General features: G+C 41.4%; 1 protein-coding gene across 6 annotated transcripts in view; it reads right to left on the bottom strand.

The window, feature by feature from the left end:
- Positions 1–19,517, bottom strand: part of pde3a (phosphodiesterase 3A, cGMP-inhibited) — a 538,978-nt gene that overhangs the window by 255,212 nt on the left and 264,249 nt on the right. The window contains exon 1 of one of the 6 annotated variants that reach the window (XM_072241238.1): positions 6,304–6,384. The exons of the other annotated variants lie outside the window; for them this stretch is intronic. Coding sequence (XP_072097339.1) covers positions 6,304–6,372 — 69 coding nt within the window. The 5' untranslated portion in view covers positions 6,373–6,384. Of the gene's footprint in view, positions 1–6,303; positions 6,385–19,517 lie in introns of those variants that run through there. 6 annotated transcript variants of the gene reach the window in all.

Raw genomic sequence — 19,517 nt, 5'->3', positions numbered from 1 at the left:
GTTGCTATACAGATATCTCTACAGGGTCCTGAGGCAGAGAACCGCAGGCTGGGTGCATGCACACACCAATGACTGGACTGCCCTCCACAATTGGAAGACTCAGGACTGCAGCAGAGACTCAATGTCTTCCGTTGCCCCAGAAGAAGTTCACTTGCCCCTTCTGGGATCTGGAGACAAAAGAAGTGCATGGGACTAAAGTAATCAGCCGGTACAATATCTTTACAATGAAAACTACTTGTCAATGGGTTTTACATGGACTGGTGATCCAAGTTGTCCTGCTCCATTGTGCCTAGCCTGTGGCAAACAACTTACAAATGTAGCAATGGCTCCAGCAAAATTGAAAAGACACTAAACTACAAATCACAGCCATATGACACGTATAAGTGCTAATTATTTTAAAGTACTTTTGGAATCTCAAAACAAACAGATTAAAGCTTTTGAAAATAAAGTCAGAGTCAGGAAAAAGCTTCAGGAAGCAAGTTATTTAGTAGCTTTAAGACCAGTCACTCAAGAATGTTTAAAAAACTGCATGAAAATTTGGACAAAGAGCACACCATTCTCCTGCTACATATAAAAATCCAGTGGCTTAGCAGTGGAAGAGTTCTCATTAGGGTGTTTGAGTTGAAAGCTGAATTGCAGGAGTACTTTCAAGAAAATAGTAGGCCAGATTTTGTTCAGTGCTCTGAAGATGAAGAATGGCTGCATAAATTAGCCAACTTAACAGACATTTTTCCTCATATGAACCAGTCAAACAAGTCTCTGCAAAGCCCTGGAGAAAATGTTTTGACTTCAAGTGATAAGATTCTTGGATTTAAAATGAAACTGGAGCTTTGGAAAAATCATACTGCAAAAGGAAATCCTGAAATGTTTCCACTACTGCCTGGGTTTGAGAATGAGGAAGGATATCAGAAAATCTCAATTTTTATTGAAAACCACCTGGAAGAACTGCAGAACAAAATTGAACAGTATTTTTCCTTCCTTTCATCACAAGTAAAAGTCCATTGGGTGGATGACCCTTCCCCTGAATCTTCTGCACAGCCTAAGAACTTGACTTCGAGAGAAGAGGAAGAACTTTGTGAGCTGCACTCTGATCATACACTCAAGATGACACTTGCTGACCTGTCCCTGGACAAGTTCTGGATTTCTGTGAAAGAAGAGTATTCTGCCATTCATAGAAAAGCAATGAACATTTTGCCACAGTTTTCAACTTCTTACATGTGTGAACAAGCTTTTACTTGTTTAACAAGCATCAAGGATAGAAATTGCTTCATTTCAGTTGAAGGTGAAATCCATGTGTGCTTATCTCAAGTTCAACCGAGAGTTGAGAAATTTATTATGTCTTTAAAATTTATGAAGAGAAAGAAAGAGTAATTTCTAGAAAGGTAAGCTAATTATCTTTTTTTCAAGAAAGGTTGGCTAAAAATTCATTCTCTACTCAAAAGAGCATTGATAATTATTTTTGGATTATTATATCTACAATTTATTGATCATAGTAATGTACCATGAGCGCTAGATATAATCATTTTTATGCAGGTGTTCCCTGCAATGTGAAAATTATTTCAAGTGTTCCTCCAGGGCAAAATGGTTGAGAAAGAGTGAACTAGACCATGAGGAGACGTCTGTTTTTTGTAGCAGTCTACCTCAGCAAATATCACCCAGGCTTTCTTGATCTAAGCTTAGCATATCAAAATGTTAATTTGTTGTTAAAAATACCAAAATATAAACGAAACAGCATCCAATTTTTTAAATATTTAAAGTTTTAATGTACATGTATTTATAAATGCCTGTTAATGATTTTCAAACATATTAGGTTATATTTACATTTATTTGTGATTGTATTGGGTACATAGGAAAGGGTATAAGTGGTGTTCAATTTTTTTTGCTATCCATGGGCAGCTTGTATTCCTATACCTCGAAGATAATGAAGGTCAACTGTATCAATATTAACCCAATGTTAACACCCATTCTCAACTTCTGACACCCAAATGATCAGCAACAAACTGCAAATTTTACATCACCATGCCACTCATCCCTCGTCACCAGAATGCAAAGCCATTCTATAAGAGCGTAATCATGCAAAACTCACTATCACTCATTCAGCAATGATTGCTGCAAGGAATTGATTTGGAATTCAGGAAGGGAAGTTGAGGGAACACACACCAGCCTCATCAAGGTTTCAACAGTGGAAAGGGTGAGTGGCTTCAAGTTCTTGGGTGTCAAAATTGCTGAAGATCTATCCTGGACCCAACATAGTAATGCAATTATGATGGCACACCAGCAGTTATATCTTGTTAGGAGTTGGAGAAGATTTGGTATTTCACCAACGACTCTAGCAAAGTTCTACTGATGTACTGAGGAGCGCATACTAATTGGTTGCATCACTGCTATGGAGAGGCCACTGCACAGGGTAAGGAAAAGCTGCAGAGGTTGTAAATTCTTCTGCCTTCTCCTCGTAACCTTTGATGTCTTTTCTAGTCAAGAACCTTTCAACCTCCACTTTAAATATGCCCATGGGCATTAACCTCCCCAGTATCAAGGACATCTTCGAAAGGCAATAACTGAAAAAGGCAGCATTAATGATTAAAGAGTCCTATCATCCAGGACGTGGTGGCTTCTTAGTACTACCATTGGAGAGGAGGTACAGAAGTCTAAAGACACACACTTTATATTTTAGGAACAGCTTCTTCCCCTCCACCATCTGATTTCTGAATGGACCAAGAAGTATAAACGGAGTCCATGGAAGGGTGGTTGGTTTCTACAATGTGCTGAGCAGTGGGTGCAACTCTCTGCAGTTTCTTGCCACCACAGGCAGAGCAGTTGCCATACAAATCAAATCTGCTGGTATAGCCCATGCATCCAGACAGAATACTTTCTATGTCGCAGTGATAAAAATCGGTAAGGGTTGATGGGAACATGCCAAATTTCTTTAGCCTCCTGAAGAAGTTGGGGCATTGATGAGCTTTCTGGGCAGTGACACAAATGTGGCAGCTGTCTGAATGCTCATGCTCCCTGTACCCATGTCGAAATCTGCCATATCCCAGGACTGTTGCAGTTGGGAGTTTAATAGGCTGATGTAAATTGTTCCTTGATGTAGGTGTATGGCAGTAGAATTAGAAGGTATTGATAAACATGAAAGGGAAGATTACAGGGAACTAATTGGGGAAATGGGATTGACAGAATTGCTCAAAAAACTGGCACAGACTCAACAGGCCAAATAACCTCTTTCTGTGTCATAAAATAAAGTTGCCATGGTCTGTGCAACACTTCCTTTCTTCCTCATGTTTACTTAGCTCTTCCATTAATGTAAAATCTACATTCTCACTACTGAGGCTAAATACCTTCAATAGTAACTCCAATGTGAATGAACCATCACTTGCATTTTCAGGAAGTTTTAATGAACAATATTGATATGCATTGTGTTCATTCTTTATTCACACTGTCTACTGTCTTCTCCCTCAGGTTTCCTGCCTAACGCAGCTATACTACTCCAGTTGACTGCTCCACATGGAAATCTGATTTCATTTGCTTGATATTGAAACCAGAAAACTCTCCCTCAATATCAATTTATCATATGTCATTGATTTGGAATGAAGATCTCCACAGCAGAGGAATTACCAAAATTGCTGTGAGTTTCACGTTGAAAGGATTAAAAACTTGAATAAATATGAAGATATCTCCCAAGTGGCTGAGAAATAATCTCTGTTAGACCCAACTGCTGCACACTGATCATTTTCAGGATCACAATTAGTTCAGAAACAGAAATCCAACACAATGTGTAACTATTAGTAAAGGACTCCATTTATAGCTTCTTTAATAAGTTTCTATATTTCACAGCTTTTGTTGTTCATGTACTTAATTTACTTCACATAAAAACTCAGTAGTTTTTGCAGAAAAATTCCTTTGGGGGATAATTAAACATTTGATAGCAGTCAGAGAATGTCAAGGAAGCAGGAAACAATGTACACTACTATAAGGAGTGTTACTGTTGAATTCTGTATCTTTAATGAGGTTGTAGTATCAAAAATGCATGACTCCCCTTCATAACAATAAAATCAATTTCAACAACATTTTCTCCGTGTCAGAAAAACTGAAAAGCTGGTCATTGACTTCAGGAAAAACGTAGAGCACACACTCTTGTGCATATCAATGGTTCTGAGCTGGAAATGGTTGAGAGCTTTAGCTACCTGGGTATAAATTTCCTCGACAGGTAGTCTGTACTGGTTCAACCACATTGACCTTATGATCAAGAAAGCACTCCAATGCCTTGATTGGCATAACTGAATATTTGATAGCAGTCACAGAACCTAAAGATCTCTTTGTTACCATGGGGTATATTGCTTCTGACTAAGATATAAAATTATCACCTCACAGATGAGATTAAATCTTTCAATTCTACACAGTATTTTGCTCTACTGCAGATAGGCACACCTCAGACATCAATGCACAATGTACCAGACTGTTGGAAAAACGTCATCAAATGTTCAAGTGTTCACTTCATTGGGCAGTAAAATTGTTTAGCCCGTATTTCAGCACACCATAAATTTAATCTCCTTTGTGAATGCTTTGTAATTACGATGGAGCCTAACTGTTGTTACAAGAAGACTGATGGTGCAGACATTGGCACAGAATAAGAATCTCCATTAGGCCCAATGCGACATGTAAACACTTCAGTTGGGACAGATCCTACTTAAATCAGAATTGAATCTTGGCTGACTTGTTTTTTCTTACTTTGGAATAAATAAGAAACACCTACATTTTTAAAAAAAATGTCTTTCGTGATCTCAATATCCTAAAGTCATCGAAGTCAATTTTTGAAATGTAATCTTTGCTGTAATGTAAAGAAAAGCTAATACTCGTTGTTTTCCTTCAGCACGTTGGCTAAATACTCAGCATCAGATATCCTGGATTAAAGTTTCTATACCACTTTACTAGATACAAGCTATGTTCTTCTATGGAACTGTTCTATATTTACTGCAAGTACTCTAATATGCAAAAGAAAGTGAAGTTTAAACTACATAATTTAAACACTCCTCAAATTACAGAAAAGGTACAAGACAACTTTTGTTTATCTATATTAGAGGTTCCCATCTTGGGTCCACGGACCCTGTGCTTAATGGTTTAGGTCCATTGCATACAAAACGTTGGGAACCTCTAATATTGTTGATGGTTTTGTAGTCAAATTTGCAGATGATACCAAGACAGGTGGAGGGGCAGATAGTATTGAGGAAGCCAGGAGTCTGTAGAACAGATTAGCAGAATGGGCAAAGAAGCAGCAGATGGAATGCAGTACAGGCAAGTGTATAGTCATGCACCTTGGTAAAAGGAATAAAGGCTGAGCAAATTCAGAAATCAGAGGTGCAAATGGATTTGGGAGTCCCCATGCAGGTTCCCTAAAGGTTAACTTGCAGATTGTGTCACTGGTAAGAAAGGCAAATGCAATGTTAGCATTCATTTCAAAATGACTAATATATAAAAGCAAGGGTGTACCTGTAAATCTGAAGCTTTATAAGGCATTGGTCATATCACATTTGGGAGTATTGTGAGTAATATTGGGATCCTTATCTAAGAAAGAATGTGCTGGCATTGTAGAGGGTCCAGAGGATTCATAGTCATAGAATACTACAACACAGAAACAGGCCATTTGGACCATCTAATCTGTGAGGGAGTCTAATTGACCTGCAGCCAGACCATAGTCCTCCACACCCTTCCCATCTATGTACCTATCCAAATTTCTCTTAAGTGTTGAATTGACTCCGTATCTTGTTCTGCACAATTACCACTATCTGAGTGAAGATGTTACCCTCATGTACCCCTTAAACATTTCACCTTTCACTATTAACTGATGACTTCTAGTTCTCAACCAACCTCAGTAGAAAAAGCCTGCTTGCATTTACCCTATCTATACCCCTCATATTTTTGTATACTTCTATCAAATCTACCCTCAATTTTCTATGATCTAAGGAATAAAGTCCTAAGCTATTCAATTTACCCTATAACTCAGGTCCTCAAGTCCCAGCAAAATCATTGAAATCTTTTTCTGTACTCTTTCAATCTTATTTACATCTTTCCTGTAGGTAGATGACCAAACAGCACACAATACTCCAAATTAGGCCTCACCAATATCTCATACAATTTCAACATAACATCTCAACTCCTATACTCAGTACATTGATTTATGAAATCTTATGTGCCAAAAGCTTTTTTTATGACCCCATCTGCCAGTGATGCCACTTTCAAGGAATTATGGACCTCTATTGCCAGATCCCACTGTTCTACCACACTTCTCCGTGCCCAATTACTCACCATGTGGGATCTATCCAGGTTGGTCCTCCCAACGTAAAACACCTCACACTTGTTCACATTAAATTCCATTAGGCGTTTTTCAGCACGTTTTCCCATCTGGTCCAGACCCCGCTGCAAGCTTTGATTGTCTTCCTCACCGTCCACTACACCCTAAATCTTGGTGTCATCCGCAAATTTGCTGATACAGGTGTCCCCTGCTTTTCGAACGTTCGCTTTACGAAACCTCACTGTTAGGAAAAACCTACATTAGTACCTTGTTTTCGCTAACAGAAGGTGTTTTCACTGTGACGAAAAAAGCAACGCGCGATAAAAGGCAACGCGCGAAAAAAATCAGCACTTGATAAAAAGCAGCGCGCGCCCCGAGCAGCTGCTCTCCCCCGGATTTGGAACGATATTCTCGCCGGCATTGCTTAAGCACGTGCCTGTGAGCTGCCGTTTGCAAGATGAGTTCTAAGGTATCGGAAAAGCCTGAAAGAGCTCGTAAGGGTGTTACACTTAGCTTAAAACGAGAGATAATTAAGCGTTTTGATCGTGGTGAACGAAGTAAGGACTAAGTGAGTTTGGCTTGTGGAAGCTGACGAAGACGATGTTGAAGAGGTTTTTGCATCCCATGACCAAGAACTGATGCAATTGGAAGAGGAAAGGATAACAATCGAAACCGAATGAGTAATGATAAAGTACGACTTTAATTTTGAAAGGGTACGTAGGTCCAGGGGATACTTGCAGGATGGTTTGAGTGCTTACAAAGAACTGTATGATAGAAAAATGCATGAGACTCAGCAGTCAACCAAGCCTTCCACATCAGCCACAGCAGACGACGAACCTCGACCTTCGACATCGAGGCGGGCAGAGATAGGAGAAGATGAGCTGCCTGCTCTAATGGAAACAGACGACAATGAGATGATACACCAGTGTCCCACCACCCCAACACCCAGGCCGCGGACAGATACTGATTCGTAGAGAATGCAGCGGTAGCCGGGAGACACATAGCATATCTTTAAGAAAAAAGCCGAAATAAACATGATAATTAATTACGTGCCGGGCGACACCTAATTAATTAGCATGTTTATTTTGGCTTTTTTCTTAAAGATGTACTATGTGCCTCCCGGCTACCACTGTACCCCTGCATGCTTCGCGGATCGGTATCGGTTGGCGGCCCGGAGGGTGGGGGCCACTGCACCATCCAAACTCCGATGACTCAGCCTAACACACCATCATCAGTGTGCTCTGCGCTGTCCCAATTCCGGTAAGTGATACTACACTGTACATACATTATTTCTACTTTATATTGGCTGAGTATTTTTACGTGTTGTTTGGTATGATTTGGCAACTTCATAGCTTAGTTTACTGGAGGTTACTGGAGAGCGCTTGCACCGTGTTTTTGAAACGGCGCGTGCGTGAGATTTTTGCTACGGAGAACAGTGCAGTAATGATTGTGGAAAAGTATTTCTACTTTATATAAGCTGTGTATTTATCATATCATTCCTGCTTTTACCATATGTTACTGTTTTTTAGGTTTTATGTGTTATTTGGCATGATTTGGTAGGTTATTTTTGGGTCTGCGAACGCTCACAAAATTTTCCCATATTAATAAATGGTAATTGCTTCTTCGCTTTACGACATTCCGGCTTACGAACCATTTCATAGGAACACTCTGCCTTCAGATGGCAGGGGAAACATGTACAGTTTACCAAATTTTCATCTAGATCATTGATATAGATGACAAATAACAATGGACCCAGCACCGATCCCTGCAGCACATCAGTACTCTCAGGCCTCCAGGCAGAGAGGAAAGAATCTATTACCACTCACTGGCTTATTCTGCAAAGTTAATGTCTAATCCAATTTACTACCTTATTCTGAATACCAAGTGATTGAACCTTCCTGATGAAACTCCTATGTGCGATCTCGTAAAAGGCCTTGCTAAAGTCCATGTAGACAACATTATCTGCCTTGCCTTCATCAACTTTCCTGGTAACTTCCTCAAAAAAACTTTATAAGATTGGTTAGACATGACTTACCACGCACAAAGCCATGTTGACTTTCCTTAATCATTTCTTGTCTAATCAATACCTTCACATAACTTTCACATGTTAGGCTCACTGGCCTATAATTTCCTGCCTTATTTTTAGAGCCTTTCTAAACCACAGAACAACATTAGCTATTCTCCAGTCCTCTAGCACTTCACCTGTGGCTGAGGATGTTTTAAATGTCTCTGCTAGGGCCCCTGCAATTCCTGCACTAGTCTCACACAGGGTCCTGGAAAACACATTGTCAAGCCTTGGGACTTTATCCACCCTAATATGTTTCAAAACAGCAAACACCACCTCTTCTGTAAACAGTATAGGATCCAGGACCTCACTGCTGCATTGCTACACATCTGTAGACTCTCTGTCCATCTCCTGAGTAAATACGGATGCAAAAAATCAATTTGAGATTTCCCCCATCTCTTTTGGCCCCATACACAGATTAGCACTCTGATCTTCCAGAGGATCAATTTTATCCCTTGCTATCCTTTTGCTCTTAATATATCTGTAGAAGCTCTTGGGATTCTCCTTCACCTTGTCTGCTAGAGCAACCTCATACCTTCTTTTAGTCCTCCTGGTTCCTTCTTCAGTGTTCTCTTGCATTTCTTATACTCCTCAATTACCTCATTAGTTCCTACCTGCCAAAACCTGCTATGCACCTCCTTCTTTTCCTTAACCAGGGTCTCAATATCTCTTGAAAACAAATTTCCCTAAACCTGTCATCCTTTTCTTTTATTCTGACAGGGACATACAAACTCTGTACTCTCAAACTTTCACTTGTGAAGGCCTCCCACTTATCAAGTACACCTTTGCCAGAAAACAACCTGACCCAGTCAACACTTGTCAGATCCTTTCTGATATCATCAGAATTGATCTTTCTCCAACTTAGAACCTCAATCCAAGGTCAAGACCTATCCTTTTCCATTACTTTGAAAATAATGGCATTATGATTACCAGATGCAAAGTGTTCACGTATACAAAACTTCATCACCTGCCCTGTCTCATTCCTTAACAGGAGATCTAGTATCACACCCTCTCTATTTGGGACTTCTATGTACTGACTAAGGAAACCTTCCTGAACACAGTTGACAATCTCTTTCCCATCCAGCCTTTTAACAGTATAGGAGCCCCAGTCAATATATGGACAATTGAAATCACTTACTATCACAACCTAATTTTTTTTGCAACTGTTCTCAATCTTTCTGTAAATGTGCTCCTCTAAATCCCATGGACTGTTTGCTGGTCTATAATATAATCCCATTAATGTGGTCATACTTTTCTTCTTCCTCAGGTCTACACATAAAGCCTCATTGGACGAGCTCTCCAGTCTGTCCTGACTGAGCACAGCTGTGACATTTTCCCTGAATAGTAATGCCAGCCTTCTCCCTTTAATCCCTCCTGTTCTATCAAGTATAACAACAGTACCCCAAAACATTGAGCTGCTAGTCCTGCCCCTCCTACAATCAAGTCTCACTAATGGCTACAATATCATAATTCCACATACTGATCCATGCCCTAAGCTGTCTTTCCTACAATACTCCTGGTATTAACATAAACGCGTCACAGAGCATTAGTCTCACCGTGCTCGACCTTTTGATTCCTGACTGTGTCTGTACCACCCCATGCAGCACTATCAAGCATACCCAATAGGAGATTAGTTACCCCTCCAGCACCCCCCCAAGTTCAGGTGCAAACTGTCCCTCTGTACAGGTTCCTCTCTCCCTGGAAGAGGCCTAACGATTTAAAAATCTGAAGCCCTCCCTCCTACATCAACTCCTTAGCCACATGTTAAACTGTCTGCTCTTCCTATTTCTGGCCTCACTAGTATGTGACACAGTTAGCAATCCTGAGATCAAAACTCTGGAGGTCCTGTCCTTTAACTTAGCACCTAACTTCCTGAACTCACTTTGCATGACCTCATCACTCTTCCTACTTATGTCATTGGCACCAATGTGGACCACAGCCTCTAAATGCTCACCCTTACACTTAAGAATGCTGTAGACCCTATCTAAAGTGTCTCTGACCCTGGCACCCAGGAGGCAAAAAACCATGCGGGAACCTCATTCACTTCCACAGAAGCTTCTTTCTGTTCCCCTAACCAACAAATCCCCTATCACTACAGTTCACCTCTTTTTACCCCTTCCCTGTTGAGCCACAGAGCCAGACCCAGTGCCAGAAACCTCACCACTGTGAATGTCCTCTGTTGGGTCATTCCCTCTCCTGCACCCCCTCTGCAACAACAGTATCCAAAGCGGTATATCTGTTGTTGAGAGGAACAGCCACAAAGTAACACTGCACTAGCTGCCTATCCCCTTTCTTCCTCCTGACAGTCACCTGTGTCCTGCACCTTGGGTGTAACTACCACCCTGTATGTCCTGTCAATCAACCCCTCAGCCTGCCAGATGACCTGGAGTTCAGTCAGTTCCAGCACCAGCTCCTTAACACAGTCTGTTAGAAGCTGCAACTGGATGCACTTCGTACAGGACTAGTCATCAGGGACACTGGACATCACCCTGCCTTCCCACATCCCACAAGAGGAGCATTCTACTATCCTGCCTGGCATCTGCACTGCTCTAGATGCGCATTAAGAAGGAAAGAAAGAAGGAATAAATAATGAAAAAAATCTACTTAAGGCCTATGACTCTCAGAGGGGGTTCACAAGAATGATCCCAGGAATGAAAGGGTTAGCGTATGAGCAGTGCTTATTTATTTATTTATTTTATTTAGAGATACAGTGCAGAAAAGACACTGCTGGCCCTTCGAGCAACCTGACTTAACCCTAGCCAAATCACTGGACAATTTACAATGACCAATTAACCTACTAACTGGTATGTCTCTGGACTGTGGGACAAAAAAGGAGGATCCGGATAAAACCCATGGATTCTACGGAACAAAGAACAGACACCTTACTGATGACACTGGAATTGAACTCTGAACTCTAAACTCCAATGCCCCAAGTTTTAATAGCATCACGCTAACTGCTATGTGTTTGATGGCTCTGGGCCTGTATTCACTGGAGCTCAGAAGAATGGGTGGGGGGAAATCTCATTGAACCTTATCGAATATTGAAAAGCCTACATAGAGTGGAAGTGGTGAGGATGTTTCCTTTATTGAGGAAGTCTAGGACCGAAGGGCAAAACATCAGCATAGAACGATGTACGTTTAGAACAGTGGTGAGGAGGAATTTCTTTAGCTGGATGGTGGCGAATATGTGGAATTCATTCCCACAGATGGCCACCGAGGCCAAGTCATTGGGTGAATTTAAAGCATAGGTTGATATGTTGGTTCTTATAGACAATAGACAATCGACAATAGGTGCAGGAGTAGGCCATTCAGCCCTTTGAGCCAGCACCACCATTCACTTTGATCATGGCTGATCTTCCACAATCAGTATCCAGTTCCTGCCTTATCCCCATAAACCTTTGATTCCACTATCTTTTAGAGCTCGATCCATCTCTTTCTTGAAAGTATCCAGAGACTTGGCCTCCACAGCCTTCTGGGGCAGAGCATTCCATATATCCACCACTCTCTGGGTTATTAAGAGCATCAACTATTGATTACTAAGAGCATCAACTATTATGGGGAGAGGGCAGGAGAATGGGGTTGAGAAGGATTTGAGAAGGATAATAAATCAGCCATGATTGCATGGTGGAGCAGACTAGATGGGCTGAAGAGCCTAATTCTGCTCCTATGTCTTATGGTCTTACATTTAAAATATAAACATCTACTTTCCCTTATTTTTCAAATTTTTATTCTCTATAAAAACATTTAATTGTTGATGCTGTGTACAGGACGCTGGTGAGGTTGATCTTGGAGTATTGTGTTCAACTGAAGTCATTCTGCTCTAGAAAAGATGTTATTAAAGTGGAAAGAGAACAGAAAATATCTCAACGATATTAGCTGGACTTGAGGAATGGTATGCAAACGTTGGGCTAGCTATAACTTTATTCCTTAGAGAGTAGGATCTGAAAGGTGATCTTATAGAACGTTCTTGCTCCACTCTCAATACTTAACACATAATCCTGGCCAGATCTCCATGTGCCAGTCCCACTGTGGTTGGATGAGTGACAGCTGCTGATGAGTCAGTGCACAGAACACCTGGTTCGAGTACCACAACGACAACTTCTCACTAACTAAAGAGCTGATTGTTGACTTCAGGAAGGGGAAGAGGGCAAATATATGCTGGTCTACACTGGAAGACTGGCAATGAAGAGACTCACAGATCAGAGAAAACCTGCAGATGCAGTCCTGCTGAAGGGTCTCGGCCAGAAACATCGACTGTACTCCTTTCCACAGATCCTGCCTGGCCGGCTGAATGAAGAGAGTTAGCAGTTTTAAATTCATAAAATAAACATATCAGACAACCTGTCTAGGCCCAGCATATAAGTGTGCCAATTTATGTATTTTCTTAGAAAATTAAGTTACTTCAGCATGTTACCAAACACTCTCACAAACTTCCACGTGTCTCCTGTTAGAAGTAATCTGACAGTTTGCTTCTTGGTCTGCTACAGCAATTCCAATGTGCAGGAAGGTGAGAAGTTGCAGAGAGTAGTGAACACAACCCAGTATATCAAGGGCATATCTCTCCTCAGCATTGGTTATATCTACACGAGGTGGTGCATCAAGAAGGCAACATCAATTATCAAATGTCCCCACCATTCAGGCTGTGTTAATATCTCACAACCTGTGATGCTGCTGCATTTCATCTGTGCATACGACAATAAGTTTGACTTCTGACTTTCAAAATACTACACTCGGAGAGAGCTGCCCTTCAAATGAGAGGTAAAACCATGGTCTCTTACGCCTTATAAAATGGATCAAAGAGATCTTACAATGTTATTTGAAGAAGAGTTGCAGAAATCTTGTCATCAATTTATGGATCACGATAACCTGCATACCACTTTCTATGGAAATACACAACCAAATGCCCATATGACACTTTTCCCAATCATTTTAACTTGGGAAACATTCTTTTAGGGACACATCCATGTCTTAAATAGAACAATGACTGCAGGCTAGACTGAGACAGCATGGCGGAATTACTACCCTCAAGAGCATTTGTAAACCAACAATCTAAGAATTTTGTGGCTACACTTCCCACTGACCAATTTTATTTTTAGTTCTTGACTATCAATTTAATTGAAACTCAAAGCTACTTGTGGAGGGATTTGAACTCCAGTCCCTTGGATTACCGGTCCCCGAAGTTGCGAAATACGTAAAGGAAAGGCAAGTTCTATTTATTCATTTGCATATTCTGGTGAACATTTCTTGACGTGGGAGCATTAGTTCATTTCAATATAATTCTTTGTGTCGCTAGCTCACAATAATGGTCAGAAAGTACTTGGCTCCATCAAAGCTTTGCACCGTGCTGTGTTTGCTGATGACGGGATAGTATTGAGCACATCTTGCCAAATGCTTATGGAACTCTCCCCCGTCACCATCAGTATGTGTCCTTGTTTCACTCCGAGCACGAGCCAATATTTCCTCATGTAAGTAAAGTAATGCTTAACAAGCATTGTGACTTGGTGACTGAAATTGGACTTTTATAGCCGTTAGGTTACAATGAAATCCGAGACAAGAGAGAAAAAGTTCTAGAGGATGCTCTATAGGATACTGGAGGTGAGAGGGGAAAGGTTTAAAGTTGATGTGCAGAGCAAGTTATTTTTATACACAGTGAGCGTTAAGTGTCTGGATCAAGGTACCATGGATAATGGTGAAAACAGATATTTAAGAGGCTTTTAAGTAGACATGTGATTATTCAGGAAATGGAGGTATATGGGCCATGTACAGTCAGAAGAGACTTAGTTAACTTCGGCATAATTTTCAGTCCAAACATTGTGGGCTGCAAGGCCTGTTTCTGTTCCGTACTGTTCTATATTCTCTGAATACTTCAGTGAAACTTGTAATTGGATACCAATTTTCACACTGATTATGAGCATGTTGGTTGAAAATGTTCATTTCTCTCCAGTTTGTTGTGAAGCATCAGGGACCTAAGACCCCAAGATAGTCAAATTACTGCTGTGAACTTTGGGGAAACAAAGGTCCAAGCTAAACACTTATTCTTGCCATAATTATTGCTTCAATTGACAGCTGCTCTATAACATGTGAAACCTGGGATGGGGGTGGGGGCACGGAATAGAACACGAAGCTGTGATACACAAGAGCTTTTTAATGAATAGCTCTTTTCACAACTCACTTTCAGTGAAATCCTTTCTTTGCCTTCTGGTGTGAGACTCAAAAGTACAAAATGTGCTAGGTTCATCTGGAATGTACCTTCTGGGAGTGTGAATGGTCACTCTCTAATTTACATTCATCGTCAGACTCATGCGCAATATTATATCTCACCTCTGCCATGGCCAGCTGAGTCAGTCAACAATGGCACATACTCCTTTCCATCTGAAATTAATACATGGATAACAGCATAGAGTCAGAGAACACAGAAACAGGCCCTTTGGCCCATCTAGTCCATGCCGAACCGTTGTACCACCTAGTCCTATTGATCAGCACCTGGACTATAGTCCTTCATAACCTTCCCCGAAATGTACTTATCAAAACTTCTCTAAAATGTTGAAATCGAACCTGCATCCATCGCTTCTGTTGGCAGCTCATTCCCCATTCGCCTTACTCTCTGAGTGAAGATATGGCCTCTTAGGTTTGATTTAAATATTTCACTCTTCATCCTTAACCTTTGACCTCTTGTTCTAGTCTGACCCAACATCAGTGTTTACATTTACCCTATCTTTATCCCTCATAATTTTGTATACCTCTATCAAATTTCTCCCCATTCTCCTATGCTCCAGGGAATGAAGCTCCTAACTTTTTAAACCTTTTCCTATAATTCAGGTCCTGGCAATGTCCTTGTAAATTTTTGCTGTATTCTTTCAAAGTTATTGATGTATTTCCTGTAGGTAGGTGACTAGAACTGCACACAATACTCCAAATTGTCCTCACCAATGTCTTATACAACTTCAACATAACATCCCAACTCCTGATTTACAAAGGCCAATGTGCCAAAGCTCTCTTTATGTATCTATTTATCTGTGATGACAATTTCAAGGAATTATGGATCTGTTTTCCCAGATCCCTTTGTTCTGCTGCAATCCTCAGTGCTCTACCATTCACCGTACAAGTCCTACCCTGGTTCATCCTCTCAAAGTGCAATACCTCATGCTTGTCTGTATTAAATTCCATCTGCCATTTTTCAGTTCATTTTTCCAGCTGGACCAGTCCTCCTGCAAGTTTTGATAGCTTCCTCATTGTCTAGTAAGACCCATCTGCAAATTTACTGATGCAGTTTACAACATCATCATCCAGATCCTTAATAGGGATGGCAAACTATAATTGACCCAGCATCAAACCCTGAGGCCCACTACTAGTCACAGGTCTCCAGTCAGAGAGGCAACCATCTACAAACACTCTCTGGCTTCTCCCACTAAGCTAATGTTGAATCCGAGTTACTACTTCATCCTCGATGCCAAGCAACTGAAACTTCTGGACCAGCCTCCCATGTGGGATTTTGTCAAAGGCCTTGCTAATGTCCACTGCTTTTCTTTCTTCAACAGGTAACCTTCTCCAAAAACCCTATAAGATTAGTTAGACACAACCTGATATGCACAAGGCCACATCCCTATTTAGGCCCTGTCTATCCAAATATTTAGGTATCCTTTCCCTGAGAATACCTTCCAATAACTTACCCACTACCGACAACAAACTTAACCGTCTATAATTTCCCAGCTTAACCTTAAAGCCTTCTCCGATAATGGAACATTTCTGATCTTCCAGTCCTCTGGCACCTCACCTGTGGTTGAGGACATTTTAAATACCCCTGCCAGGGTCCCTGCAATTCTTGCAACAAGGTTTCCACAAGGTGCAAGGAGACACCTTGTAATGCCTTGAGAACCTAGCCACTTTAACACTCACAAAACGCTGGAGGAACTCAGCAGGTCAGGCAGCATCCGTGGAAACGATGAGTCAACGTTTTGGGCCGGAACCCTTTGTCAGGACTGTAGAGGGAAGGGGCAGAGGCCCTATAAAGAAGGTGGGGGAAGGGTGGCAAGGAGAAGGCTGGTAGGTGCCAGGTGAAAAACTAGTAAGGGGAAAGATAAAGCAGTGGGGGAGGGGAAACAGGGAGGGGATAGGCAGGGAAGGTGAAGAAGGAATAGGGGAAAGCACAATGGGTAGCAGAAGGAGGCGGAACAATGAGGGAGGTGATAGGCAGCAGGGGCAGGGGGCAGAGTGAAACTGGGATGGGGGAAGGGAGGGGGAGAGAATTACCAGAAGTTGGAGAATTCAATGTTCATACCAAGGGACTGGAGGCATCCCAGACGGTATATGAGGTGTTGGCCACTTTAATTTGCCTCAGGACAGCAAGCACCACCTCTACTGTAATCCGGATACAGTCTATGACCTCATTACAGTTTAACCTCAGTTTTATAGACTTGACTGTTTCTCGAGTACAGACAGGTGCAAAAAATCTATTTTAGTTCTTCTCCATATGTTTTCGGTCTGTGAATAATTGACACTGACCTACAAGTGGATTAATTTGTTCCTTGATATCCTTTTACTCCTCATATATATGTAGAAGCCCTTGGGATTCCCCTTCACCTCATTTGCCAGAGCTACCTCGAGCTTTCTTTTAGCTCTCCTGATTTCCTTCTTAAGTGTTCACTTGCATTTCTTAAATTCCTCAAGCGCCTCATTTGGTCCTTGCTGCCTGTACCTGCTATGCACCTACTTCTTCTTATCCAAGGTCTTAACACTCCTTGAAATCCAAGCTATCCTAAACCTTGCCTGTTGGTCTGACAAGAACCTCCAAACGCTGTACTCCCAAAATTTCATTATTGAAGACGTCCACTTACCAAGTATCCTTTTGCCAGAAAATAACCTATCCCAAATGCACACCTGCCAGATCATACCTGATGCAATCAAAACTGACTTTTCTCCCATTTAGAATTGTAACACAAGGAGTGGTCCTACCCTTCTCCATAATTATCTTGAAACCAATTGAATCATGATAACTAAATCCAAAGTGTTCCCCTACACTGCATCACTGAGTTGTCTCATTCCCAATTAGGATATCCAGTATCACACTCTCTCTAGCTGGGACCTCTATATCTTGATGAAAGAAATGTTGCTGAAAAACATTGACAAACTCTGTCCTATCCAGTCCTTTACAGTATGGGAGTCCTATCTGATATGTGGAAAGTTAAAATCATCTAATATCACAGCCTTATTTTTCCTGCAGCTGTATGCTACCTCTCTACAAATTTGCTCCTCTAAGTCCCACTGGCTATTAGGTGCTCTATAATATAATCCCGGTGATACAAATACTGCCTATAATGTTTCTGCATGTACAGTACTTGGTGCACAGAATGTGCTTTTCTGTGGTCTCAACTGAATATTACATAGCATTTACTTCAGTGCATCTCCAGACAGCGATGGCAATCTTGGCACAGGTCTGAAGCATGCCCAGCAGATGTTGAAAGTAACTGAGGCAGAATGTGTCCTACTGTGCTCTTGCATCAGTGCCAGAGCTGCTTTGTGACTCACATACTGCTCATGTTCTGTGATCATTCAACCATTAATGCTGCTTTTGATGATGTTTATCACCATTTTTAATTGCAAGAATACAGCAAGGTCATCTTGTAGGTCAAAGAAAGATGTCCAGATCTCCCCGCCCATGTTCAGAGTGGAGAGGTTTTCCACACTCTACCGAGTTTCTGAAGCGTGTTTGCAGAAAAGTTTTGAACAGTGATGTGGTCCTAACTTGCAGTGTCACAGAGTCATACAGCATGGAGACATGCCGTTCAGCCCAACTCATCCATGCAACATTTTTCTTCTGCGAACTGGTCCTATCTTTGGCCCATGGCCCGCTCCTATCCATGTACTATCTAAATGGTTTTGAAATGTTGCTGATCTGCCTGCCTCAACTACTAGTTCTGGCAGCTCATTCCAAATACACACTGCCCACTGTGTGGAGAGGCTGCCCTGGTGTCCATTTTAAATCTCTCAAGTTTATGCCCTCTTGTGTTAGCACCTCCTCCCTCGGGAAAGGACTATGTGCTTTCACCCTGACTATCCCCCTCATGATCTATACAGTTCTCCTATCAGATAACTCTCAATCTCCTTCATCCCAGGGAGCAAACTCCTAGTCTGTGCAACTTCTCCTTGCAGCTCAGGTCCCCAGTTCTAGGCAACATCTTGGTCATTTCTTTCAGTACGCATTCTAATTCAATAACATCCTACTTACATCAGGTTGACCAAAACTGTACACAAGATTCCAAGTGCAGCCTCATCAATGTCTTACGTAACAGCAACGAAATTTCCTAACTCCGATACTCAATGCCCTGACTGATGAAGACCAGCATGCCAAACATCTTCCCCATCTAGCTGCCTGGGACACTGCTTTCAGTGAACTATGCATTTGGACTTCTCAATCTTCTTTTGGGAATACTCCCCAGGGCCTTAACTTTCACTGTATTTTTCCTATACTGGTATGATCTCCAAAAATGCAATACCCACATTTATCTCAACCTAGGTACCTAGCTGTTGCAAATTCATATTGACCTTTCACTGACTTGGGTCAATTGCCATGGAGGTCTAATAGCAAATATGATAAATGAGACTAATATAGATAAGAACACTTATTGGCATGGACGTAGCAGAGTAACAGGCATTTTTATGCCGTAAGACTCAATTACTCTATAAAAATGAGAGCAAATATGGCAGTGATACAGATCAGACACAAGATCTTGAGATGGATATTCACTTTCTAGGGTCCAAAGGACTTATTACTAACCTCAGCTTTCTAGCACATACAGCATAACGTTTCCAAAGGGTCAGAGCTGTTTGTAACAAAGTTAAACTTCTAACCAATATCCCTTGCTCGACCTCCTGTTGTAAACAAGAACCAGTCTTCAGTTCTCAATGTAAATTGAAAGCAATGATCAGCCTGAAGGTAAATGGAGAGCTTTGCAAGCAAACAGTGCTACCTGCAGAGCACAGGTTTCCGACCCACAGCAGTAGATTGGCTGCACAAGAAAAATAGGTTTGCAAAGTGATGTAACCATGAGACATTCTCATCTGCATCAGCAAAACGTGAGGCAATAGGGTTATGTTAATTGGCCTGCAGCAAACTAGACAACACAGGCTAAATTATTTAGTTCAAGAAAGACTGCTGGCCAGACT

The sequence above is a fragment of the Mobula birostris genome, chromosome 23, assembly GCF_030028105.1.
Source record: "Mobula birostris isolate sMobBir1 chromosome 23, sMobBir1.hap1, whole genome shotgun sequence".
NCBI classification, from domain to species: Eukaryota; Metazoa; Chordata; class Chondrichthyes; order Myliobatiformes; family Myliobatidae; genus Mobula; species Mobula birostris.
Note: the sequence above shows the minus strand (reverse complement) of the source record. Positions and strands in the feature narration are given on the sequence as shown.